General features: G+C 50.4%; 1 protein-coding gene across 3 annotated transcripts; it reads right to left on the bottom strand.

Annotated features, from left to right (window-relative positions):
• Positions 1–2,266: 2,266 nt before the first annotated feature.
• RUFY4 (RUN and FYVE domain containing 4) lies at positions 2,267–24,637 on the bottom strand. 3 transcript variants are annotated; one of them, XM_063645102.1, is made up of 14 exons: positions 24,577–24,637; positions 24,317–24,494; positions 24,105–24,182; positions 23,013–23,164; positions 22,790–22,896; positions 21,530–21,655; positions 21,144–21,250; positions 20,644–20,787; positions 20,145–20,214; positions 18,281–18,925; positions 17,488–17,594; positions 9,690–9,836; positions 3,549–3,659; positions 2,267–2,961 (listed from the first exon to the last, which is right to left on the bottom strand). In XM_063645102.1, exons 4-14 carry the CDS (start codon positions 23,056–23,058, stop codon positions 2,859–2,861), a joined length of 1,713 nt encoding a protein of 570 aa, XP_063501172.1. In that variant the 5' UTR covers positions 23,059–23,164; positions 24,105–24,182; positions 24,317–24,494; positions 24,577–24,637; the 3' UTR covers positions 2,267–2,858. The 3 variants fall into 3 exon arrangements, with proteins under 3 accessions (XP_063501172.1, XP_063501171.1, XP_063501173.1); XM_063645101.1 differs by having other exon boundaries at positions 24,317–24,630; XM_063645103.1 differs by lacking the exons at positions 22,790–22,896; positions 23,013–23,164; positions 24,105–24,182 and having other exon boundaries at positions 24,317–24,630.
• Positions 24,638–27,511: the final 2,874 nt, after the last annotated feature.

The following is a 27,511-nucleotide window of genomic DNA, read 5'->3' as shown; positions in this document are numbered from 1 at the left end:
AAACTGATGTATGTTGGAGCATCCCAGTGACATCTAATTTAAAGAAATAATTATGTTGCCCCAATTACCCAGGGCATCCCCAGCCTATGAATATAGATGAAGTCACATCAGTAGCAACAACCTGGATTGCGCTGGCTCAGAGCCCATGTGTTCATGCTGGGCTTCAGCCCTGTAATGCGCTCCTCAGGGACTTGAGGGAGTCTATTAGGGGTGTCTCTCACATGCTTCTCTGGGCTTTGCAGTTGCTGGACATGCACCCTATAGTCACCACTGAAGAAGGACGGGTGCACTTGCAGTGCCAGGCTCTGGGAGGTCTATGGTGATCTTTGTGGATCTCTCTGCTTGAGAGTCCCCAAAGTCTAACAGACTTTTCTGATTTCTTTTTGGAGCTCTTTTGCTCTCCACTGGACTTGGTGCAGACTCTTCAGGGGCAGTGTTGAGCTAGATGTTGGTCTTCAGCATTGCTCTTCTTTTCCCCAAACAGTGGGAGAAGGTCCAGCTCCCCCAATCCTGGCCCCTGATTCCCATCTGATGAGTTCTCTTCCAGGAGCAGCCTCCTTGCTCTGTGAAATGGGCTTCAGCCAGTCCCCCTCCCCACCCCGCGAACATCCAATCAATTCATCAGGAAGGTCTGAATTTTGTGCTGGAATTCCTGCTAGAATATTACTTCTTTTGCTATAGTAAGAATCCTGCCCCAGTAAAGACATGTGAGTAAGCCTCATTTCCAGAAAGGGACTGCTGCCCTTTAGGGTAGTGGCAATTCTATTGCTCTGATTGCTCCAGGAGCCCCCCACTTTCTCCCCTCACCCTGTTATTGTGTTCGCTAAGCAGAAGTTCTCACCAACTCTCTAGGGCAGAAACTACTGTTGCAAAACTCTTGCTCCATGTGAAGGTAATGGGATGCAATCTGGGCGGCCTAACCCCAAGAGGCTGTCCAGAGCTCTGGTCAGAGCCACAGGATTGCCCAACTGCTGTGGCTGCTGTGGAGGCTCTGGCAGTGCCTGCAAGCCAGAGCAGAAAAGGACACTGTGACTGCCTGTTGGGGGCCACAAAATGTGTCTTAGAACCTGTGTAGGGCAGCTAATCACCTTAACATAGAGTGTGGTCTGCACTTCTTCCAAAACAGTTATTCTCAGAAGCACCACAATCAGGTGCCTAGTGAATGACCTACACCTTTCATAAGCCTTCTTGGACAATACAGGGGATGTGATCTTATGCCACAGTACTACATAGTCCACATCAATGGTCCTTATCAAAGTCTGGCCAAATGAACAATGCACAGAGAGTGACCTAGACTCAGCCCTTCCCTCCAAGTACTCTCAACTTGAGATCAATCAAGAACTATAGTGGTTGGTAGGGAAGGACAGAGAGGTCCAAGTTCTGTGTCTGTGCCTCTTTCCTGCCCTCCAAACCCAGGAGTCCTGGTGGGAGTGGGGTGGGGGCAACAGAAACTCTCACACGCTGCTGGTGGGAAGGGCCAATGTACAACCTCTTTGGGCAATAGTTTGGCAGTTCCTTAAAAGTTAAACATGGCCGGGCGCGGTGGCTCACGCCTGTAATCCCAGCACTTTGGGAGGCCAAGTCGGGCCGATTATGAGGTCAGGAGATTGAGACCATCCTGGCTAACACGGTGAAACCCCGTCTCTACTAAAAATACAAAAAATTAGCTGGGCTTGGTGGCAGCCACCTGTAGTCCCAGCTACTTGGGAGGCTGAAGCAGGAGAATGGCGAGAACCCGGGTGGTGGAGCTTGCAGTGAACTGAGATCACTCCACTGCACTCCAGCCCGGGTGACAGAGTGAGACTCCATCTCAAAAAAAGGAGTTAAACATAATGACCCATCCATGTCATTCCTAGGTATTTACCTAAGAGAAACAAGTGTATGTCTACACAAGAGAAACCTAAGAGAAACAAGTGTATGTCAGCAGATACTCATGTGAATCTTATTTGTAATAGCCCCAAGTTGGAAACAACTCAGATGTCCATCCACAGGTGAATGTAGAGACAAACTGTGGCATATCCACGTGGTGGAATACCACTCGACAATAAAATATGTTCTTGATATATGTAGCAACAGGCACGAACCTCAACATCATTAAGCTGAGCAGAAAGCAGGCAATAAAGAGGGCATACTGTATGATTTCACTTACATAAAATTCTAGAAAATGCACATTAGCCTGTGGTGACTGAAAGCAGATCAGTGTTTGCCTAGGTATGGAGGGAAGAGAAGGGAGGGGGGCCACAAAGGCGCACAAGGAAACTTTGGGGTGGATAGATATGTTTATGAAGATGGTTTCATTGGTGTTTGTTAAAATCGAAACTCATCAAATTGTACACTCTGTGATGTTTATCGTATGTCAGTAGTCCTTCAATAAGCATAAAAAGAAACACAGCAACACAAACACAGATCCCTGAAGCTGACTCCAGACAGGAAGCTGCTGGAGAGCCCAAGACAGTGCAGGCTTCACTTCTCGTGAATCAGGAAGGGTGGGCACCACTGCTGGGTGAGTGGGGAGTGTGGAGGAGAAATGTCAGGGCTGCTGGGGTCTTATCTACAGTCATGGATTTGCTGAGCCCAGAGGGACTTTAGAGAGGATGGGGCTCGACTCTTAACGTTAGAGAAGAAGCCCTGAGCACTGAGGGCTTTGCCAAAGTCACCTGGCTCGTTGTGGTAGCTGCAGGGCTGGAACCACTCCCCACATCCTACGCTGCCCACAGAAGTGCTGGTGCCTTAGAGCTCCAGTGTCTAGAATTAGGACTGGACAAACAAGAGGGCTGGGAAGAGCTATGGGCAGGCAGTGGATTGAGTGGGATGGGAAGGCGGGTGGGAGGCCAATCATGGGCTGGTCTTGGTCTTGGTCAGGTGACCTGGGCTTCTCCTCCCTGGGCGCAGGGTGGGCAGCAGCGGTCTCTCTTCTTGTAATCCATAGAGCAAGTGTGGCAGAGAAGGCCTCTGCAGAGCCTGGAAAGCAGAGGCAGGAAAGCCTGGGGCAGCCTCTGCAGCTGGCACTTCCTCAAGTGGGTGCTGAGGTCATGGAGTTCCAGCATCTTCAGGTCCACCTGAGACATCTGTCTCTCATCTCCCAGTGGAATGCCCTTGGTCTGTCTCAGGTGGTCTCCCCTATCCTGAAGGGTGTCCTGATGCTGACCCCTCCAGAGCCTCCACCTCCACATGACAGCTTCTCCTGGTGGCTCACTTTCCTCTCTCCCAAGGCTGGTCCTAGCACTGTGCTCACAGAGGAAGGAGGGGAGCAGCTTACGCTGTACAGATGCTCCCTTCCAGATGAGAGGCCCATTTCTCAATCGGCTCTTGGAGGGGGACCCAATCCCCCCCGCCAGACCCCACTCCTTATCTGACCCTTCTGTTCTTCTCCTTCATGGCTCTGCTTAGTGTTGGAAGCCAGATGTGGTAGAATGAGTGGCCAGCTGTAAGTGGCCTTTTATAAACACCCAGTTCCTGTGTCCCTCCCTTCCCTGGAGTGGGTGGGTGCTGTCAGCTTGTGGAAACTGGGCTGTCCCAGAGGGAGGATTCTGTGCCCTTCCCTTTACCTGCATGGATACCGCCGAGACAATCGGCCAAAGATCTTGCTACAGGCCACACAGCACCCAGGGGCCATGGAAGAGAGATGCTGGAGCCTCTGCCACAGGCGGTCCTTCTCTCTGATGGGGGATGAAGGTGAAGAGACACAGACAGAGACAGAGATCAAAAGATAGAAATGGGAAATGGCCCAGACAGAGAGACAGAGAGGAACAGAGGGAATCACACAGAGAAGAAGAGAGAGACAGAGAGGGTGATGGAGGGAATCACATGGACACACACAGAAATAAAAAGAGATTCAGAGACAGGGACAGAAACGAGAGCAGAGATGCAGAAAGACAGAGTCACAGCAATGGAGAGGGATACAAAGATGGACTGAGCAAGATGGTTACTCAGAGAGAGAGAGGGGTGGAGAGAAGGGGAAAGAGGGAGAGGGAGAGAGAGAGAGAGAGAGAGAGAGGAAGAGGAAGCCAGAGGATTGGAGAGAGACAGAGAGTGACATAGAGAAGTTGAGAGATATATAGAGGGAGAGAGACACACACATAGAAAGAGATGCAGAGACAAAGAAAACGGAGACAGAGGGAGAGAGACAGATATGGAGACAGATGGAGAGATAGAGAAAGAGACACAGGGGCCAGAGAAAGACAGAGAGAAATGAAGAGACAGTGAGACATACATACAAGAGATCAGAATGCATCTGACACCTGGCCTCCTCTTCGCCCAAAATAACCTTGACCCATGATTTAAGGACCCATTATTTAAGCACAAAGGAGTGTTCCCTGATCACAGAGGCCCCTGGGGTTTCTTGCTCCAGACACTTACAGCACATCTTGCCTACTGTCTCTTATCTGGCACTTAGTACAAACTGTCTTGTATTTATTTACATGTATGCCCTTGCAAAACTAATTTCACTGCTTTTTTCTTTCTTCTTCTTCTTCTTCTTTTTTTTTTATTTGAGAGCATCTCACTCTGTTGCCCAGGCTGGAGTGCAGTAGCATGATCACAGCTCACTGCAGCCTTTACCTCCTGGGCTCAGGTGATCCTCACACTTTAGCCTCCTGAGTAGCTGGGACTATAGGCACTTGCCTGGCTAATCTTTTGTAGAGATGGGGTTTCGACACGTTGCCCAGACTGGTCTTGAACCCTGCCTCAGCTTCCCAAAGTGCAGGGATTACAGGCATGAACCACCATTCCCCACCTTCACTCCCTCTTGTAAGGATATTTAGGAAGACGGGTTGTTTTAAATTTTTATCAAAATAATACATACACATGATTTAAAAATAAAATCGTACAAAAGTGCTCATATCAAAAGGCCTCCCCTCTCTTTCTCGTTCTCAGTGGCAAACCATTTCTGACATCTTTTTGCTTTCTCTTCTTGAGATTACTTCCAAATTTAAGTAATCTGCTCCTATATCTCCTTCTTTGTTTACCAATAGAGAACATTCTCTATAGAGCTCCTTCCTTTGATATCAGAGGATTTAGCTTATTTATTACCATCCTCACTAACTCACCCTGCTAACATAGTTATAGTCCTATTTTTGGTTCCTCTATTGGCTACCATTGTAATTTTTTTTTTTTGAGACAGAGTCTTTCTCTGTCACCCAGGCTGGAGTGCTGTGGCATGATCTTGGCTAACTGCAACCTCTGCCTCCTGGGTTCAAGTGATTCTCCTGCCTTGGCCTCCCAAGTAGCTGGGATTACAGGCATGTGCCACCACGCCTGGCTAATTTTTGTATTTTTAGTAGAGATGGGGTTTCAGCATGTTGGCCAGGCTGGTCTCAAACTCCTGAGCTCAGGAGATCCACCTGCCTTGGCCTTCCAAAGTGCTGGGATGACAGGCATGAGCCACTGTGCCTAGCCTACCATTGTAATTTTTACAGAATATACTCACATATTTATTTCTTCATCTACTAACTATGGGTAGTATCCTTATGACTCCTGTTCTGTAATATGATGATGCAGCATCTCTTCCTTTCATCTCACCTCTTTCCTCCACCTTCTAACTCGCCATCTTTTCTCACAGCATCCAAAATGGTAGCCACTACCCCACATGTGGCTATTTACATTTAATTTAATTAAAATATTAATAAATAAAATAAAAACTAGTTCCTTAGTTGCACCAGCTCAATATTTCAAGTGCTCCATCTCTACATGTGACTACCAGCTACCATACTGGACAGCATAAATATACAACCTTTATAGAACATTCTATTGGATTCTATTCTATACATAATATTGTTAAGTGGTAGCATTTATGTTCTGTTTCTATAATTACATAATTGCTTTCTGTGCTTTGCTTTCAACTTGATTCTAACATTGAAAAAAATTAATGAATAATATTTACATTATTAGATAATATATATACATATTTCTTCCCAAAGAGCTAAGATGTCTTCTGCAACATTTTCCTTCCTGGAAGGCTTTTGGTTTTCTGGGAATTTTTAATTGCCTTTCTTTGTTCCTTGCATTACTTGCCTTTAACATATTATTTTCCTCCCAATTCTTCATCATTTCAGGTGCTCTCTTGATTCCCTTTCTCCCCAGAGACCTTCCTCCTGGGTCCTTGGTCCTTCTGCTACAGTCTAGATTGACTGCTCCCTGGGCTTGCTGCCCACTTGTCATCTTGGGAATTCCCTTTTCTTCTCTCCTAGGCTAGAGCTATTTTTTTTTTTTCCTGAATTCCACATCTTCTCCTTTCTTGGCTTACTTCCTTGTTTTTCTGGAGCACATCCTCAACTAACTTCCTATGAAAGGCTATGTGGGAGGCAAATTTTCTAAAATCTGTCTATGTGAAAATGTCTTTACTCCACCACCTCCCCCACTTAATTCATGGTTTGTCTGGAAACAAGATTCTAGGGCAAAAGTCAGTTTTTCTCAGAATTGAAAAGAATTGCACTATAGACTGTTTAAGTGGTTGGATTCTACTTCTTTTATAGGTGATCTGTCTTTTTTCCTAGACAATCTTAGGGCATTGTCCTTATCTGTCTTACTGAAATTTCATAATGATGTATCTAACTGTGGGCTTTGTTTGTTTTGTTTTTCATTTCTTTGCTCAGTGAAATCTTCAGATCTGAAGATCTGTGTCCATCAGAGCTAGGGAATTCTCTCACATCTTAATTTTTGCTATGTTTCATTTGTTTCTCTCCTCACAGTTAGAAAGGACACTGGAACTCAGAGACTGATTATCTGTATGTCTGATTATTTCTCTCCCGACTCCCATCTCTCTATGCTTTTTATTCTAACCTTCTAAGAGACTGCCTCATCTTTCTCTTCTAATCATTTTAGTGAATTGAAAGAAATTCAGTGATCATAATTTTAATCTAATTTTTAATTTCCAAGAATGTTTTTCGTCTTTTGACAGATGCTTTTTATGGCATCCTGTTTCATGGAAGATGGATCTTTTTCCTTTGTTTATCTTCATCTCTTCCCTTTATATTTTAGACTCTCCTCAAGTATCTGGGGATCCTTGGTTGTCATTTTATGTGTAAGAAAGAGGCAACAAAATCTGTTTAGAGCTCTGAATAGTGGACAGGAATGGTTGACTAGTGGCTTCCCTTTAGTGGGGACTGGGCAGGGAGCTACCTGCTACAACCAGACACCCAAATGCCAGAAAACTGGTCTTTTATTTGGGGAACTTGAATTCCTTTAGTGAAGGATCTTTTGATCATTTGCTTGGGAGATAGGCCCCTGAGTGCTGGATATTCTGCATGTGGGGAGGCAGGCAGAAGGCAGCAGGTATGGATTGCTCTTTCTAATGGCTTTTTCCCTCATCTCACTTCTGCCATGTGTGGCTCTGGGATCTCTGGATCCTACAAAAAACTTGGGCTTCACACAGTATCCACTTCTCCATCCATTTTCCAGCTTCTGGAAATTAGCTGATATCTCTCCTCTGTGGTTAGCTTCTCTACTTTTCTCTCCGTTTTAAGTTTTAGTCTTTTATAGTCATTTTAGAGAAATTTCAGGATGGAGAATAGATAAGATGTGGGCAGTCCACCATCCTGACGCAGAAGTCAACCTTGGTGACTATTTTTTTTTTCCTTTTTCTTTTCGTTTTTTGCTTAGGGTCGTATTTTCCATAAGCTTCTGCCGGGGACATTGTATTACACAGTTTAATGTCTCCTGCCTGAGAACCCGTGATTAATCACCTTTGCACTAGGAAACTAGTGCTGATGAACTAGTATATTTTCTCTGGATGGGAAGTGAGATTTAGTCACTCTGTCTTTCCCTTTTTGATCCTGCTACCAATATGCTCAGTGCTGAGTTCTAATGCTAACCCTAATCCTAACACTTTGGGGATATATACATTTTGTTTTCTATTATATGTTCCATTTAATTTTCTTTCTTTCTTTTTTTTTTGAGATGGAGTTTCACTCTTGTCGCTCAGGCTGGAGTGCAGTGGCACGATCTTGGCTCACTGTAACCTCTGCCTCCCGGGTTCAAGCAATTCTCCTGCCTCAGCCTCTTGAGTAGCTGGGATTACAGGTGCCTGCTAACATGCCCAGCTAATTTTTGTATTTTTAGTAGAGGCAGGGTTTCACCATGTTGGTCAGGCTGGTCTCGAACTCCTGACCTCAGGTGATTCAGCCACCTCGCCTTCCTAAAGTGCTGGGATTACAGGCCTGTGAGCCACTGCACCCGGCCATGTTCCATTTAATTTTCTAGTTTTTTTTAACAATCACATATATACGTCTTTTATTGTTGGCTACCTTAAATTCTTTCATGAGGTCAATACTTCACTTTTTATATCTCTCTTCCTCCCAATTGACAGTAAATTCTTTGGAGGAACTATTCCTTAAATTATTTGTTTGTCATTTCCAAGTTGATGTCTCCTTTTTCTCATCCTTAATACCATTTGGATATTGTGTAAGAGGATTTAGTTCTAAATGACCCCTCACCTGAAATCCTAGCACTTTGAGAGGCCAAGCTAGGTGGATTGCTTGAGGTCAGGAGTTCAAGACCAGCCTGACCAACATGGTGAAATCCCATCTCTACTAAAAATACAAAAATTAGCCCGGCATGGTGGCACACACCTGTAGTCCCAGCTACTTGGAAGGCTGAGGCAGGAGAATCACTTGAATCCGGGAGGCAGAAGTTGCAGTGAGCTGAGATGGCGCCACTGCACTCCAGCCTGGGTGACAGAGTGAGACTCTGTTAAAAACAAACAAACAAACAAAAAACCCTGAGCAACCTTCAAATTTTAATGGAACCTGAGTCCACTGGTCTCCTGTTTCCTGAACTGTATGAGAGGATAACATATGTATGTGAACTCTCTTTCTGCTCAACTAAAGGGCAGGAACTATGCTTTCCGCATCTTCCCCATCTCTCAGTGAGCTTAGTGGTTTGGAGCTGACCCTGGTGAGCCCAGCGTCTGGAACCTAGGACAGCTGACCCAGGGCAGGTCCACAGGCCCAGGGTCTGAGGAAGTCCCGTGGGCAGGCAGGTGTAGGACACGTGATCACCTCTGGGTTCTCCCTGGTGTCTTTTTCCTCCTTCTCCCAATTCCTTCTCAACCCATGGTTCCTTTCTCCTCCCTAACCTTAGTAGGCGTGTGTATGTAGGGGTGGGTCTGGGCGGGGGTGTGCATTATTTTCAGGGGACTCTATACAATTTATATGCTATGTATCCTAGGTGACTAAGTCTGCTTTTTTTTTTTTTTTTTTAATGGATTCTCACTCTGTTGCCCAGGCTGGAGTGCAGTGGTGTGATCTTGACTCACTGCAACCTCTGCCTCCCGGGTTCAAGTGATTCTCTTGCCTCAACCTCCCAAGTAGCTGGGACTACAGGCACTCGCCACCATGTCCGGCTAATTTTTGTATATTTAGTATAGATGGGTTTTCACTACATTGGCCAGGCTGGTCTTGAACTCCTGACCTCATTATCTGCCCACCTTGGCCTTCTAAAGTACTGGGATTACAGGTGTGCACCACTGCGCCCGGCCAAGTCTGCCTTATTTCTGACCCTCAGTTTCCTTTTCTGTAAAATGGGGATAACAGCAGGGAGTGGCTAAAAGAAACAGAAGGGTTAGCTTATATAAAAGGTCTAGAACCCTGCTTGGGAGTTGTGAGTAGTGGAGTAGAATTTTCACGCTCCAGGCTCCACATCCCTTACCGTTCTCCCATCTGTTTCCCCTTTCCCACTGTCCCCGTCCTTACTGGATCAATTCCAACACCCGCCTCTTCATGGCCTGGACCAAGTCCCGCTGCCCTCCAAGCTCCTCCTGGTACATGGCATCCCTCCTCTCAGCCTCCTGTTGCTTCTGCTCCAGCTGTGCCTGCAGCTCGGCTCTCTCTTCCTGACACCTGGGTACAGAAGGAAGACTAAGTTCTCAGGGGGCAAAGCTCAGCCTTTGTGCCTGAGCTAGGCTGAGCCTCTTCCGGATAGGGAGCGCATGGGAGACGCTGGTGATGCCCCCGGCAGCTGAAGTACACACACACACACACACACACACTACAACACACAGCACACCACACACAAAATGCATACACATAATACAATATAACACAACAGACAGAACACCCAACAGAACATATATATACAATACACACAACACACACAACCCCCCACACATTGTAACACACACAATACTACACACAACACATACATACAACACATACACAACTCAACATATACACAACACAACACAAACATAACCCATACACATAACAACATTCACACAAAACACAACACATACACACAACACAAAACACAATACAGCACACACAATGCACTCACACAATACAACACATAACAACAGATACAACACCCAACAGAACACATATACACAACACATACAACATATACACACAAGACAATACACACAACACAACAACCCCTACGTATTATAACACACACAATACAACACACAGCACACAACACCCCCTACATATTATAATGCACACAATACAACACACGGCACACACACAACACATATAGACAATGCAACACATACACAACACACAGCATAACACATACACACAACTCAATATATGCACAACACACATGTAACCCATACACATAACACAACACAAAAACACAACATATGTGCACAACACAAAACACACAGTACAACACATACAACACAACATACACAGACACAGCACAACACTACATACACATTCATAATGCACACATAACACATTGTACACACCACACACAATCACAATCACACAACACAATGCACATGCATAACATGCACGCACAACACACACACAACACATACACAACACAACACACATGCAATACAACACAAAATGCAACACAACATATACACAACACACAGCACACACATGCCTACAACACAACACACACCCTAATACACACATAGTGTAACAGAACACATACACACAACACAGAAGACACACTTACAATGCTACACGCATATAATTTATACATATAATACAATACGTACACACACCACAACACACCACACATCACAACATACATAATGCACACACAACAAAATACACACAACACAACACATATATAATGCACACACCACACACATAAAACAGAACACAAACAACACAACATATAAACACAAACTTGCACAACACGCACAACAGACATCCATAATGCAGACGCACAACACAACATGCACACAATGTGTGTGCGTTTACACACACACATACAAAGCACACACCACACACTGAACTGCACACTGTGTGTGGCCTGACACCTATGAACTGACTCCTCACCAACCATTCAGAGAAATGAAAACAGGGCCCTGCCTTGAGTGTTCCTTTAGAGGGAGGGGATGAGCCAACATTTCCTCCTCCGGGCTTTGTTTTTAAACATTTCCATTTAAAATGTAACTTTCTTGAAAGGTGTGGTCAACATCATGGCAGCTCTCTGGAGGGAAGGCAGACGCCTGGGAACCCAGGCTGGATGGTCGGTGCCCAGCTGGAAATAATTCTGTGTGGAAGGGGAGCAGTGAGGGATTTAGGGTGATGTTTTGCTTTAAAATATTTAAAAAAGTTATGTTACATTGTCTTTTCAATTAAAAAAGTAATAGTAAAAATATGGCTTTCCTAAATTTGTTTTAGTTTTGGGCTTGGCGGCTTCTCAGCTCCACTCTTGGTTTTTCTTTTTGTCTGTAGTGGTTTTCTGAAAGGTTCCAAGAAGACCACTGGACTGGAAATAAAAAAGACCTGGCCCCAGGGCCCAGCCTCTCGCTCAGTTGGGAGGCCCCTGGCTCAGCTGGGAGGGTATTGCAACGGCAGGTGGCGTGGGTGAGAGTCCCGGCACTTGGGATGCAAGTACGTGTCTGTGCCAGTGTGTGTCCTGGGGCTTGAGCGTGTTTGAGGGGAAGAGGCTTGCAAGAGGCTTGACAATGAATTGAACATGTAATTTTAAAACACCCCCTTTTAGCATGTTGCAGGGAAGAAAGTTGGGTGGGCCATGACATCAAACTGTCAGCAGCCCAGCCACTGACATTTCCAAAGAGTTCAGTCACACCAAAGCGTTCTGGTGCTCAGGCACGAAGCAGGGCCATGTTTTTAATTTTAATGAACGTTCTAGTCTGTTGGCACCTCATTTCTTAGTTGCTGACTTTAATTTTCCTGAGCCAGTTTACTCGCCCTGTGATCCTGGGCCCCTAATATGATCACCGTGGTGTGTACATGTGTCTCTGGGGTGGGAGAGAACACTTACTTAGCACTTACTGTGTGCCAAGGGATGTTTAGGTGCCAGGAATAAAGCAGAGCCTATGGATCTTACAGTGTTTGGGGCAGGGGTAAAATAAATGATAGACTTGTAAAATAACTAAACTGAGTGCTATGACAGAGACAAAGGAGAGGCTAAGACAGAGACCAGGGAGGGTTCTTCGAGAGGCTTCTCAGACAAGGTGAAATGGAAGCTGACCCAGAAGATGAAAAGTCAGCAATATAGAGCCAGGCATGGGCACATGCAAAGGTCTGCAAGTTGGAAGTTGCTGAGCTTGTTTGAGGAACTGAAAGAAGATGAGTGAATCTGGGCTGCCACAAAGGGCAGTGGGGGGCAGGGAAGGCAGAAGAGTGGGGAGGTGGGCAGGACCTGAGCTGTCTGTCAGTGGCCCAGGAAAAGTGGATGTTAATCTCAGTGAAATGGGGAGCCTCTGAAGTATTTTAATCAGGGGGTGATGGATACTCCTAGCACACGAGGGGACATGGAAGGAATTAGTTTACTGAGCACTTACTATATGCCAGGCCTGAGCTTAGTGTTTCATAGCCCCATTCATTTAGTTTTCACAATGTTAAGAGACAGATAATATAATCCTCATTTTAGAAGAGAGAAAAGTAGAACCTCAGAGAGGGGGTGACACTTGCCCAGGGTCACACAGCTTGATGAGTGGAGGGGGCAGAAATCTGGACACAGGCCAGCCCAGATCAAAACTCTTTTTGCCTCCCTACACCTTCATCCAGGTAAGGCCCTGATCACCAGTGACTCCTGGCACTGGTGCCAAGTGGGCAGCAGGTGGGAGGGAGGGAGTGAAGGATGCTGATGGAGCCTGGCAGGCCTCAAAGGAGCTCAGTGCTGCTGTGCAGGGATTGGGGGACATGTGACATCTGCCTAGCTCCCCATCCTGAGGACGTCTTTGGCTGATGCTTGTCCTAATTGCTTTTGCTCAAGGTCTTATTCCAAGCACAGAGGACACTCACCTGCTTGGAAAGATGGCCCCACGAGCATCTGAGCTGGGAGGAGGAACCTTAGCTATCCCACCGTTGCCTTTTGCAAATCAGGGTCCTGAGGCCCAGAGAGGGAGGCCACTGTCCCCAGGGGCCCACAGCTAGAAAGCTTTGAGGTGGGTGTTGGAAGCCCCATGTCTCAGCCCAAAGTCCGTTTTCACAGCCCCACGGGCCTGTCTGGGGCCTGCAGCCTTCAGGTGGGCTGTGGCTTGCCTCTGCCCCCAGCCTGTGCTCTGCGCAGGACTTCTACCACCCTTCCACTGTCCTCCACACCACAGCCTGAGTGAGCCTTTAAACACAGAAGTCAGACGGAGAAACGCCCCTGCTCTAAACCCTACCCCAGCCTCTGGTAGCACAGAGAAGAATTCCAGCGCCTCACGCTGCCTTTGAGGCCCCTGGCTCCGGCTCTGCCCCTCTCTCCTCTGCTCAGCCACACCCCGTATGCCTCTGGCCTGCCTGTCCACAAACGCATGTCTTCCGGCCATTCCCCTGGCCACGGCACTTCTCACTAGATATTTACAACCAGTCTTTCATGTGGTTGGGGCTTCTGCTCAAATGTCACCTCAGAGAGGACTTCCTGGCCCCAGTCTGAATGACTATCCTGTCTTTCTCCGCGCCCTTCCCTGCCTTTGTTTTTTTCCCTAGCATCCATCCAATGGCCACTGGATTGCTATCTGTTCATCTGCCTGCCATGGGATTGCTATCTGTTTCTCTGCCTGCCATGGGATTGCTATCTGTTTCTCTGCCTGCCATGGGATTGCTATCTGTTTCTCTGCCTGCCATGGGATTGCTATCTGTTTCTCTGCCTGCCATGGGATTGCTATCTGTTTCTCTGCCTGCCATGGGATTGCTATCTGTTTCTCTGCCTGCCATGGGATTGCTATCTGTTTCTCTGCCTGCCATGGGATTGCTATCTGTTTCTCTGCCTGCCATGGGATTGCTATCTGTTTATCTGTCCCAGGTCTTCTAGGGCAGGCTGGGCCAAGTTTGTTCACCACACCTGCTCATGGCATTGTAGACGCATACTAAACGTCCGTGGAATGAATGGGTCCCTCGGCACTTCTATTCTCTGTGTTGAGGAACTCATCGCCAGCTTGATGCCCAACGGGCTCCTTTCCCGGGAGTGAGCTTTGTCCTTAGCTCCCTGGCTCCCAGGCATCAGGGTAGCACATCCTCTTCTGAGCCTCAGGGTCAGCTGTTACTCACCGTCCTTACTCTGAGGACTCCAGGATTGATGTCCCAGCCCACACTTTCCTCCTGAGTTCCACACTTAACTGCTTGCCCAGCAGCCCCCGTCTGACATGTCTAACAGGTATCTCAAACATAATGTGTTCAAAACAAAGCTCTGAACTTTCCCCACAAACCTGCCCTCCCACAGCCCACACACTTCAGTTAATGGTGACTCAGCTGTCAAAAAGCTCAAGGTCATTCTCAACTTCTTTCTTTCAGACAGCATATCCAATTCCTCAGGAAGTTCTACTTCACACTTCATCCAAAGCCCAGCAGCTTCTCCTCGCTCCATGCCGCTAGCCCAGTCTGAGCACCCCCACTCTCCCCTGCACGGCAGGGTCCTCCCTGGACTCTCTGTGTTCAATTTGCCTGCTAACAGGCCAGCTCCAAGGGGCCTTTAAAACACACATCAAGCCAGGCACCGTGGCTCATGACTGTAATCTCTACACTTTGGGAGGCCAAGGTGGGTGGATCACCTGAGGTCAGGAGTTTGAGACCAGCCTGGCCAGCATGATGAAACCCCATCTCTACTAAAAATACAAAAAATTAGCTGGGCGTGGTAGCGGGTGTCTGTAATCCCAGCTACTCAGGAGGCTGAGGCAGGAGAATCACTTGAACCCAGGAGGCAAAGTTTGCGGTGAGCCAAGATGTCGCCACTGCACTCCAGCCTGGGCAGCAAGAGTGAAACTCTGTCTCAAAAACAAAAACAAAAACAAAACAAAACAAAACAAAACAAAAAAACCAACAACAACAAAAAACATGCCAGCCTCTAACAGGCCGATCTATAGAGAAAGTGGCCTGGTGTTGCCTAGAGCCAGGAAAGGAATGAGGAGTGGCTGCTAATGGGTACAGAGTTTCTCTTTGGGCAGATGGGAATGTTCTGAAATTGACTGAGGTGGTGGGTGTATAACTCTTGAATATACTAAAAACCATTTAATTGTTAAGCATTTGAAAAAGCATGTAAACATCTTTTTGACATTAAAAAAAGTCACGTCCCTCTCCTCCTCTGAGCTCTCAGTGGCTCCCATCTTCCTCTGAGTCAAAGTCAAGGCACTTCCGATGACCTTGCGGGCTCTCCCTAACCTGCCTCCTTGGCTCACCTGACCTTTTCCCACATCCTCTCCCTCCTTCACTCTACTGGAGCCCGGAAGGCCTCCTTGGATGTTCCTAAAACTGCTCTGCCCATCCCCCATCAGGGCCTTTGTTTTTGCTGTTCCTGCTGCCTGGAACATTCTACCGAATAGTCAAAGGGCTTGATCCTCACTTCCTTCAGGTCTTTAGGTCAATGTCACCTTTTCAGGGAGGTCTTCCCTGGCCATGTTACCTTATTAAAACGTAAAATACCACACCAACACACACCGTTCCTTTTGTCTGCTTTATGTCTTCTTCTTAAAACTTATTCCAATCTGACATCCTAGGTACTTTACTTGCTAATCATATTTTTTGCCTCCCCCATTAGAATGCAAGCTCCATGAGGGCAGGCGTTTGGCCTGTTTTGTCTGTGAGAGGATTTCCTGTACCTCGGACAGGACTGGCTCAGAGTGGGTGCACAGAGTGTTTGTGGAATGACTGAATGATGAGTGACAGGTGGCAGGAGCACTGTGGTCTGTGAGACAGGGCCCCCAGCAAAGGGAGCAGCCAGGGCCAGGCCATCTCTCTACAACCTCCCAGCTGCTCCTCCCAGACTATCTTGAACCCTTGAAGACATTTGTGTGGGCAGAACCCCCATGGTCATTTGGGCCCTGAATCATGGAAACCTTTGCTGACCACACTGTGTGCTTAGCTGAGTGTGGAGTGGTAGGAGCCCAGGGGGCCCTTTTGGGTTGGTTTCTGGGCTCCCGGGCCTCTCTCACTGGTGAAGCAGACAGCCAGCAGGCTTCCCAGTGATTCAGGCTGAATCACAGCTACTCAGGCCCTGCTGGGGTCCAACTGGTGTCTGTTGGGCCTGGGGCAGGTGTTAGCTATGTGGGAGGGAGAGACAGGGGCAGCTGGGCAGACCGACGCACCCGGAGACCACAGGAGAGAGACACAGAGAGGCTGAGTCAGGCCACGGAAGATCTCTGCAGCGAGAAGAGACTTTAAAAAATAAATTATGGGCTGGGTGTGGTGGCTCATGCCTGTAACCCTAGCACTTTGGAAGGCTGAAGCTTGAGCCTAGGAATTTGGACCAGTCTGCACCATGTAGTGAGACCTCGTCTCTACAAAAAGAAAGAGAGAGAGAGAGAGAGAGAGAAACTGAGACCCGAGAGACTGAGGACTGAGCGGGGATGGTAGAGACATACGGTGTGCTGTGGGCCCCTGAGGTCAATGTGATGACGGAAGATGAAGACACTGGATGGTGAGAGACACTGAGCGGGAGAAAGGGAGACTGAAGTGCAGGCACCGGCATGCTGCCTGAGGGGGGCGTCTGAGCCCACTGGTTCTGGAGTCAGCTGCAGGCCTTGAATCTCAGCTCCCCTGCTAACTAGCCAATGGTGGGTGAATTGTGCAGCATCTTTGAGCCTCAGCTTCCTCCTTTATAAAATGGGGGTTCTATAGAACTCATCTCATAAGGGTGTTACACAGAAGTACCTACAGCAGTGCCCGGGACGTAGTAAATGCTCAGTAAATGATAGCTATGATTATGAGAGGGTGAGAGGTGGCATAACAGGAAGAAGCAAATGAGACACAAAGAAACTGAGTAAAAGAGGGAGACAGAAAGAGAGGCGGGAAAGAAGCCCAGTGGAGTAGGGAGGCAGAGAGGGTGGAAAAGAGAGAGGAGCTGCCCAGGGGAGGCAGCAGAGGGAGGCAGGGGTGAGGGTGGGAAGGAAGCAGGCCAGGAGGCGGGGCCTTTCCTGGGGCTGCTCTGGGAGACCTACGAGAAAGGGATGCACGGAGGAGGGAGGGTGGAGCCCTGGGATCAGGAGCAATGCCCTGCAGGCGTCAGATCCCAAAGGTGTGCCCAGCCCAGGGCCTGGTGCACGGGAGGTTCTCACAAGACCTCACTGGTTTGCTGTGATTGACAGCAGGACTCAGGGAGCACCTCTAGGTGCCCTGTGCTGTGGGTTGCCAAGGTTACCTGCTGAGCTGCTCCCGAAGTGCCTGCAGCTCCCCCTCCTGCTGTCTCAGCAGCTGCTCCTGGCTCTGGGCCTGCTCCTCAGCCTTCCGGAACCCAAGTCTGAGGCTCTGGGGGGTGGAAGGAAGGGAGAAGGAGGCTGAAGGAGAAGGGCAGAGACCCCAGTGCCGGGGCTGACCTGAACAACATTCCCAAGAGACTCCAGGCCATGCCCTGGCAGAGCTGGGGACAGTGCTTAGAGCCGTGATGCCTGGCTCTGTCCTAGGCCCTGCTTCTGGGTGAGCCTGGGCCACTGTTTCTTCCTTCACTGAAGGGTGGAAGTTGTAAACTCAGAAACTTGCAAGTCCCTGGGTGGAGGCTGAAGGAAGGCTTGGTGACAATTTTGAGTGACCTCCAGGAGAAGCATCTACCACAGGAGCAACTAGGTGGGCTCTGCAACAGTAGAACTTAGATTTGGGGAAGAGACTTACCGTTATGAGGATATGGAACTGGAGAGAGGAAGTGACTGCCTGGAAGAACTGCTGGGAAGGGATCTCAAACTCCAGTGCCTACTGGGGCTGGGCAAGAAGTATTGCCGAATAAAGTGGGTCTAGCGTGGGGCAATAGGGAGAGGCGGGGACTGTGGGGACCTGAAGAATGTATGGCTTTCAAAGGCACCCCCAAACAATAATCCTGAATGGGCCAATAAAAATTGACCAGTGGGAGGGAATGGTCCCAGGCTACCATTGCAGACCCTCATCTGTGGGCCAGGTCAGAGAGGGGCGAATAACCAGGTATGGAGCTCAACTGTTCTCACCTTGATCTCGTCCTGCAGGGATACCTCGGCTTGCTCCTCCCTTCTGGCCACAAGGGTCACTTCTGTTTGCACTTGTGGATTCTCCACGGTAGAGTCTTCCTTTGTTGCGAGTCCCTGAAGGACCCAGGGCTCCCCCAGGATGCTAGAGGCCCCAGACCCCTGCCTGCTCCCTGATACTGCTCCCTCTACGGTCCCTCTGGGGCTGGGCATCAGCAGCCTCTGGACATGACTCCACTCTGCTTCCTTTTCATGAGTCCCCTCTGTTGTTCTCTGACCCTCTGCAACCAGCAGAACCCCTGTGCCCTCAGCCTCCATCCCTATCACCTTCTGAGTGCCCATAGCCCCCTTCCCCTGTCCCTGGGTGCTGGGTGTTGAGTTCCCCAGGAAGATCTCAATCCACGGGGCTCTTTCCTCCTGGTCTAGCTGAAGCTCCTCCCCTTCTGGCTCCCACATGCTCTGGGGGTACCTATGTCTCCTGGAATTTTCCCCCTTCTTTTCCAAAAAGAAAGGAAGATGCCTTTGTTGCTGGGACCCGGGAAGCCCTGCCAACTGCTGTCCACTCGGTGCATCTTGCAGACAGATGGCTTGACTGGTGTGTGAGTCCTCAATCTGGACATTTTTGGGCCCTCCATATGTGGCTGGGATCTGTGGAGAGGACCCCAAACCAGTCGTCCCTCTCAGCACCAATTCACTGACCTGGTGCCATTAGATTAGTCCACAGCGCTAATCTAGTCAGCTTGCTAAATAGACAGGTACCAGGTCCTCTCACTGGAAGCTTTGATTTATCAAACCCCAAATCTGACTTTTAGCAACACCCAGGTGATGTGAGCACCATGCTTTGGTCTGGTGAGGGACAGCAGTGCATCCTGATGTCCTTCCGTCCCTTCCCCCAGCCCACATCCTTCTCCCTCCTGCACCTGGGTCTTGGGTATTGATCTGGTTCCCCCTAAGTTCCTCCCACTCCTTTTCTTTAATCCTTCTTCCTGAACTACACTTGGTGTTTCAGTTTTTTCATCTGCAAAATGGGAATGATAATACCCGGTTTTAGGGTTGTGAGGAAATCTCTACTAGACCAACACTCAGCTAAGAGCGACCTCTCAAGAAGCCTTCTCTGTGCTCCCATGTTCCTCCGTTCATTTCTGTGTCACTTACACTGAACTTGTATATTGCAATGCTTTTTTTAATGGTCTATCTCCATGAAGAGACCCTGAACTTTTCGGGCCAGAGAACTAATAGTATCTGTACCCAGTGCCTGGAAGCTGGTGGGGGTGCAAAATGTGCTTGTGGGATGATGATAACAACAATGACGGTGACCACACACTGCCATGCGGGGAGCGTGTAGCCAGGAGCCCTGCGCAGTGCTGGATGTGAGTTGTGTCAGTTCATCCTTACAATATCCCTATGGGGCAGGACAAGTAACTTGTTCAAGAACCATAGTTTGTAAGGGTGGGGCTGGAATTCAACCAAGCAACCTGGGTCTTAGTCGCTTCTTGAACTGAACTGAGTCATTTGTCAATTGTCCAGTGCAGGGGACTCAGCAGAGGGCGTCTCTCTCATCTGTTTCCTGAAGCTTTCAGTGGCCCGCCCCCCATAGCACTTTCTCCTCCTCTGGGCCCAGTGGCTCCGGCAGAGGGTGCTAGAGTTCCCTTTCTCTCCCAGTGTCCCCGCCACCCCAGGAATAGGGGCCCTCTCCTCCTCTGCAGCTCCCCAGCCCCCTGCTCCACACACTGGCCTCTTGCTCTGTCTGTCCAGTTGGGTCAGGGCTCTCTGTACACTCAGAGGGGGAAGCTCAGTTTCTACTCAACCTGAGGACGCCAAGGAGATGGGGAAGAGGCAACTCAGAGTGAAGGCAGGGCAGAGGCACCTTCTTTGGGGCATGTTTGTTTTTTCTGGGTCTCCTTCCCTGGGTTTGGGTGGAACTGGAGCAGCGTGACCTGAAAGTGAAAGAGGCAGGAGGACCCTGGGCCTGTCTTCAGTGGTGGGCTTGGTCCTCAGATGGAAGGCATCCCATCTTTCCACTCGCCCATTCATCCCATGACACTTCTTCCTTCCTGCCCACCCACCCTCATGCATCCCATCCTCCATTCATCTGTACTTTCCCTCCCAGAATCCTGCTATCCATTCATCCTCCAGCCCTCCACCTCAACCACCCAGGAAGTCGTTAGTGAGTGCATATTCTAGGCAGCATTATGCCATGAATTTGCACTGGGAGCATCGAGGGCTAGAAGGATCCAAAGTCATGGAGCAAAAGGAGGCAGAGACAGACGGGGCTGGAGGCTGAGGGCTTGGGGCTTGCCTGGGACCCTTGGTGGCCATGGGACCAGGTGTCAAAGGAGACTTCCCTCCTGGCTGCACCCACTCACTCTGAGAACATGGGCCAGGCTTCATCCAGGTCTGGCTGCTGGAGGTCCAACTCGAAGGCCACCCCATTGAGAGCATAGAGAGAGTCCAGGATGTCTTCTTGGTGTTCTGGGCAGAACAGAGGGCTCCGGGGTCCATACCATTCCCTGTGTTAACAGTGATCAGAACCCTCGGCCTTTGACCCTGGTGCTATTCCTCCCGCCCCAACCACCCCCACCCCAGCTCAACCTCAACGAAGCAACCTCCACTACACACCGTCATGAGGCTGTTCCCCAGGCAGAGTTGTGGCCCTTCAGGAGCAGGAGGCCCAAGAACCCTGATGCTCCCAGGACTCCTGGGTTCCAACCTGCCTCTGCCCTTTCTCTCTTGATTTTTCCTTCATTACTCTCATTGTAACTGCCCTTGATAGAAAGCCATCCATGGGGGGTAAAAGAGGGCTCTTTTACAAAGGAGGGAAAGTGGCTCAAATGGCATCGGCAGGAGGATGTCCCAGCAGCCCCACCTGGTGAGCTCTGGGTTCAGGAGGCAAAGCTGCAGGGCCTCAGCCAGTTGCCCGTGGGCCAGGCAGAAGCGGATGAAGGCACGGCCTTTCCCCAGAGGGGTCTTCAACTGCAGAGTGCACAGGGGCAGAATGGGGGGCGGCATTAGGACAAAGGGCGCCCAGGAAACACAGAGAGAGGGGACTGGAAGTGCTTGGCAATGGGAAGGGTATAGGGGGACCTGAGGCCATGGGAGGAAAAGGGTGTCTGGAAGGGTGCTGTGGGCAGGGCTTAGGAGACATGCAGAGCAGGTGAGGGGTCTATGGTCGGTAGAGCAGGATGGGGGAAAAGGGGCAGGCCTATGTCCACCCCCACCCCTTCAGCCTTCTCGCTGCCTGGCCCTGGATACCTTGTCCTGGGAACGGACAAAGTGGATTGGCTCCATGTCCCCCCGCTGCCGTCGTAGGGCAGTGCAGAGAAAGTCCCAGTAATCCTTCCGAGGCCCCAGGAAGCTCTTCTGCTCTTTCTGGTCAAACTAGAACCAAAATGAGGCAAAGAAAGTGTAGAAATGCTTCCTCCTAGAACACGCCCTGCATTCTAGCTTGCTGAGTGGACACGTGCTGGAGGAGAGGGCTCCTGCAGACACACCCAGCATCCAGACCGAGCCCTGTCCTTACTGGCTGTGTGACCACAAGCAAGGTGCTTGACTTCCCTGAGCCTCAGTGTCCTCATTCATTCATTCATTCATTCAGAGGCCCTTATTGAGCACTTACTATATTCCAGGCCCTGTTCTATGTTCTGGGGATACAACTATGAACAAACTGACTTCATGGAACTTACATCTTGATAGGGGAGTTAAGACAACAAACAGATGAGATAAGTAAAGCATCGAGTATGTTAGATAGTGATGCCTGCTACAGAGAAAAAAATAAAACAGGAAAGAGAATGGAAAATGTGGTGTGTGTATGTGTGGTGTGTGGCGTGTGTGGCATATGTGTTGAAAATCTAGGGTGTCCAGAAAAGCCTTCCTGCTTGAAGGAGCTGAGAAAGCATGCTGTGCATTCCAGTGGAAGAGCATTCTAAGTAGAGGGGAGAGCCCGTGCAAAGGCCCCGAGGCGGGAGCATGACTGGTGTGGTCCAGGAAGATCCAAGAGGCCAGGGAGCTGGAGTGCAGTAGATGACTGGCAGGGTGGCGAGAGATGAAGTCAGAGAAGTAGGAAGATGTGTGTCAGGGTGTTGGGGGGTGGACATCAAGCATCTCAGAGGGCGAGAGTGAGGACTGCATAAAGCCAGGCATATAGAGGCCGAAGCCTGACACATAGCAAGTATTCAATAAAAGCAGTGCTGGTCATAGTTGGGGCTCTGAGTAGCAGCAGGAAGGGCCAGTCCTAGGACATCCATGCCTCTGAAGCTTTAAGCAGTGGGGGTTGCCCCCAGGCCTGGGTCCCACCCCCAGGCCCGGGTCCCTTCCAGCCCCACTTTGCCCCACCTCGCTTCTCAGGCTGCAGTGACAAACTCCAAGAGTGAGGTTAGGTGTCAGGAGCGAGAGGGAGATGACACAGTGCATGGTGAGGAAGGGGGCTGTGGCTCCTCCCTGATTTTCCAGGAATGTCCTACCAGTTATCTGGGTCTGGGGAGAGGGATGGGGAAGGGGAGGAGAAGGTCCCACCTGCAGCAGCAGCTCCAGGCAGCCACAGAGTCTGTGCAGCTCGGCACTGGTGTCCGTCACTGGCCCCTGCCCATCCCCATAGCCCTGGAGGATGGCAGAGACGGCAGCTGCCGGGAGGATGGCAGATGTCAGGCATAGGGTAGCGAGGCCGCTGAGGGAGGGGCTCCCAGACCCTGACTTCTCCTGCGACTCAGTCCCAGAACATCTCGCAGGACACACTCACCTCTTAGGTCTTTGGTGACCTTGAGGATGGCTCCCTTTTCTGCCATGGGTACTTGGAAATGATGTGATTCCTTGAGACTTGGACTGTGAGCCCAGGAAGGACCCTCGGCCTCACTGCCCAGCTCTGTCCTTACACAAAGCAGGACGCAGAGCCTACAGAGGGAAACTGACTTATCTCAGGTGACATAGCAAGTTACCTAGTGGGGGAGAATCCCAGCTCTATCTCGTAGGCCAGCATGTGAAGATGATGGTGTGGCCTCCACAGATTGAGCAGTCCCTGCATGATGACACTGTGCTAACACTTGATGTTGTTGTCCCATTCAATCCTCACATAATCCTAGAGGTTATTAACTCTATTTTAGACCAGGAGAAACAGGGGGTTGGAGAGGGTAAGTCTTTTATCCAACATCACAGAGGTACCCAGGATTTGAACTCAGGTGTGTGTGTCCACAGGGCCTGTGTTCTGGGTCCTGACTTGGTGTGAGCGACCCCATGAGGGCTCATGCCATGTAGACACTAGCCTGGGGGTGTCCACTCCTTCCCCTTGGAGTTCCCCCAGCCTTGCCTGGGTACTCATTCTCCTCGAGACACCCACTCATCCTTTCCTGGGCCCCAGCTGAATGGAAAATGTGTGCTCTTTGAGGAGAGGGTGCAGAAGTAAAGCGCGGCCCCAGGGCTGGGGCTGAGCAGATGCTGCGTGGGTGTGGGGAGCAGGGCGCCTGGTTTTAATACTGCCTCTCTCTCTAGGGGGATCTCATCCTCTTCTCCTCCCTATGGGTCCTGGGGCCCAGAGAGGGACACAGTGGCCCTGACAGCTGGTGGCCTTATTCTGAGATCCTAGAGTCAAGACCAGGCATGGAGTGGAAAACCCAGGTGTCCTGCCTCCCGGGCTGTGGCTGCTGGAGTTTGGGGTGGGGTGGCAGTGGTACAGCAGTGGGACACAGTGGAGGGGAGGGGAGAGGGAAACGGAGGTAAATGAGGGAGGTGGGGGGGGCATGGGATTTAGGGAGGACGGGGTCAGGAGTCCAGAGACCTGGGTCTCCATCCTGGCCTGGCTACGCACTCACTGTGTGATCTTGGGCAAATCACTCACCTTCCTTGAGCCTCAGTTTCCCCACCTGTAGACCAAAGATTGGACTGACGGTCTTGGCAGCCCCTCCCAGCCCAGATCCTGTGTGAAATCCATGAACGGCTCCATGTGTCTCCTCCTCTCCCTCATCTCTGCCATGCATTTTTTTTTCCCCTGGCTCCTGGCATCACTCCCCTTCTATCCCCGTAAGTTCCAGGGGTCTCCCTGCTACTCACCCAGGAGAGCCTGACTGGCTGGGGCACGAGAGCGCGGCTCTGCTGCCTGAGTCCGTCCCTAGTGACTGTGCCTTGCACAGCAGTCCCAGGATTTACAGCCTGGGAAGAAGTGACTCAGTCCCAGCCCAGCAGCCTGGAGGGGGGAACCTGGCTCACAGCGGTGGGGGAACCGAAGACACTGCAGGGAAGAAGTGGTAGAGGCAGGATCCAGTGCACTGGGGCAGAATGGTGAGATGGGGGATGGGTGCTCTCAGGCCGACCTGGGGTAGAGTCACCTGTTGGCCAAATGGAGGCTGATCCATTGTGGTAGCTGGGACTGCTGCTAGTTTCCTTTTCGTTTTCAGCACTTGCTCTTGCTTTTCTTCCTTCTCGCCACCAGGGGGCAGAGGGAGGCCGTGGAGCTCCGCAGCTGCTATTGCTGTGGTTGTCTCTTCCCTGTCTCTTGGTTGGGCTGTGGGGCAGCGCTCCAGGGTGGGGAGGGGAGGTCGAGGGTCCCACCACGGTCCTCCTTCCTGTCTCCACCTCAGTCAGCCGAGGCGGTCCCCGTGAGTGCTGGTCACCAGTGCCGACCCCCCAGGCCTGATCCCATTCCCAAAAGGATGCATGTGAGACCACCAGTGAGATCCCGTGCCCAGCAATGGGCCAGGCGGGTTTCCCAGGTGGGCTGGGGCCCCCCACCCTGGCTGTGCTCTGCCTCCTTGAGGTTGGGGTCTTTCCATGCCGGGTCCTCGTTTCTCCAGCTGGGCTGCTGCAGGGGCTAGTATTGGGGCAGAAGAGCAGGGGCCTGGGAGGACGGCTGTTTTCACAAACCCCAGGAACCGCATCTAAAAACCAGCACAAGGGATGCCCCAGCCCGTCTGCCCTCTCCTCCGTCCCTATATCCCCCATGCAGAGGCTGCAGCCCCCATCTCTGTCTCCCGTGTCATGTCCCTGTCTCCCGTCCCTGTCTTTCCCTCATTCCTTCCCTTTCTCTGTTCCCTGAGTCTCACTTTGCACCCTTGGTCTCTTTCTTGCCCTCCCAATTCAGTCTGTCTGAAGCCCTGTCCGGGATCCCTGCCCCTGCCCTCCTCCAGCACCCTGCCCTTCTCCAGCCCCCTGCCTCCCTCCAGTCCCCTGCCCTCCTCTAACCCCCTGCCATCCTCCAGTCCCCTGCCCTTCTCCAGTCCCCTGCCATCCTCCAGCCCCCTGCCCTCCTCCAGGTCTGAGCTGGGAGGCAGGTGTCTGTTCTGGAGGAGATGTCTGCCAGGGAACCATTAGGCCTGGTATAGGTATGGCGCTGGTTTCTCCCTGGGAGAGTAGGAGGAGGTGTTTGGGGTCAGCAGGGATGGGTAACTCCTCTCTAGGTCCCTGTGACCTCAGGACTCCCTGTTGGTGGGTCTCCTTGTGTCACCCTGTGTCCCTGCCTCCCCACCTCCCACACAGCCAGCTTTGACATGGGGCAGGTGCCTGTTGGGCCAAGTGAGGGTGGGCAGGGACAGGGTCAGTCAGTGGGGTGGGATGGAGCGAGGAGCCAGGGGCACAGGAGGTGGATGATCAAGGGGAGAAGGAGGGGAGGGTGTGTGTGCCGGTGTGTGACAGTGGCAGGGACAGGGATAGGGACGAGTGTCTGTCTGCATCAGATGAGCTGGTTACTGAGCGGCCTCTTGGGAGAGCCTGGAGCTTGCCTGTGACTCCCTCCCTCCTCTATCTGTGGGGATCAAGCTCCTTCCCAGCTGGTGTGCCCTGACTCTGGCTCCAGTGGGGGTTGCTGCTGCTCGGGGCTCCCCCCTTCAGGGGATTAGGGAAGAGCAGCCTGCACCCATCACCTGGGCCCTCACTAGAGGAGGGGTGATACCCTCATTCTTGGGGTGGATAAACATCTTCTGGGTGCTGATCCCCTCAGGAGCCAAGGCTCAGTGGCTACCCAGACATCTGGGCTGCCTGCCAGGGCACTCCCACTGCCAGTCCTGCTACTTACATGCCCCCATTCCTCTCCTGGCTCTCCTGGAGCCCTCTCATGTGTGCTGTGTGTATATGGATTGGGAGGGTGGAAGGCAGAGCAAGGGGCCCGGGAGGTAGGGCAGCCGTCTGCAGGGCCGTGCCAGTGGCTGGGGTTAGAGACGTTATGAGCCAGGGAGAGGGCTGAGTGGGGCCACGACTAACTTGGGAGAAAGGACCGGATGTGGAGATGGCTTGTACGTGGGTGATAAAGAGCAGGAGGAAGTTGAAAATGACCCCTCTCATCTCACAGAGACGGTGACTGACAAGGTGGCTTCAGACATTTGTCTGTATTAGTGTGTTGAAATATTTTGTAAATACAGAAAAGTGTACACACTTCCCACTGACTGAACACACAGGTGTATCGGTATCCTCAGCTCTCAGAGTCTAGAAATTACCATTAAAGCAACAGTAATCAAGACAGTGTGGTGTTTGTGAAAGAACAAGGAAACTGAAAATCTGTCCCATTTTGAAAGACATTATGAAGACGCGACAATCCAATGTAATGTGAGATCCTGGATTGGGTTCTGGAACAGATAACAGACATTTCAGAATATGGTGACATTTTCATAAGGCTCATAGTCCTCTGAATAGCATTGCAGCAATGCAAATTAGTTAGTTTGGTCACATGTGGCACGTAATGTAAGATGTTACCTTTAGGGAAAGCTGGTGGAGGGTATATGAGACCTGTATTGTCTCTACCTTCATTGAATCTCTTCTGTAAACACATAATTATTTTAAAATAAAAAGGAAAGAAGTGAGATTCCTGGCCTGCAATCACAAAATGAATTGGAAATAGCATAAAGCAGAGTGCTCTAGAAACGTTGACAGTTGGCCGGGCGTGGTGGCTTACGCCTGTAATCCCAGCACTTTGGGAGGCTGAGGCGGGAGGATCACCTGAGGTCAGGAATTCGAGACCAACGTGGCAAAATCCCGTCTCTACTAAAAATACAAAAATTAGCTGAGTGTGGTTGCAGGCGCCTGTAATTCCAGCTACTGGGGAGGCTGAGGCAGGAGAATCCCTTGAACCTGGGAGGTGGAGGTTGCAGTGAGCTGAGATTGTGTCACTGAGCTCCAGCCTGGGCTACAAGAGCAAAATTCCTTCTCAAAAAAAAGAAAAAAAAAGAAAAGAAAAGTTGACAGTTGCTATATTGTTATCATCATCATCATCTCAGCAACCAGCCTTCCCCACCTAGCAGCACTTTGGATATTTCTCTG

Source organism: Symphalangus syndactylus, chromosome 8, assembly GCF_028878055.3.
Source record: "Symphalangus syndactylus isolate Jambi chromosome 8, NHGRI_mSymSyn1-v2.1_pri, whole genome shotgun sequence".
NCBI lineage: Eukaryota > Metazoa > Chordata > Mammalia > Primates > Hylobatidae > Symphalangus > Symphalangus syndactylus.
Note: the sequence above shows the minus strand (reverse complement) of the source record. Positions and strands in the feature narration are given on the sequence as shown.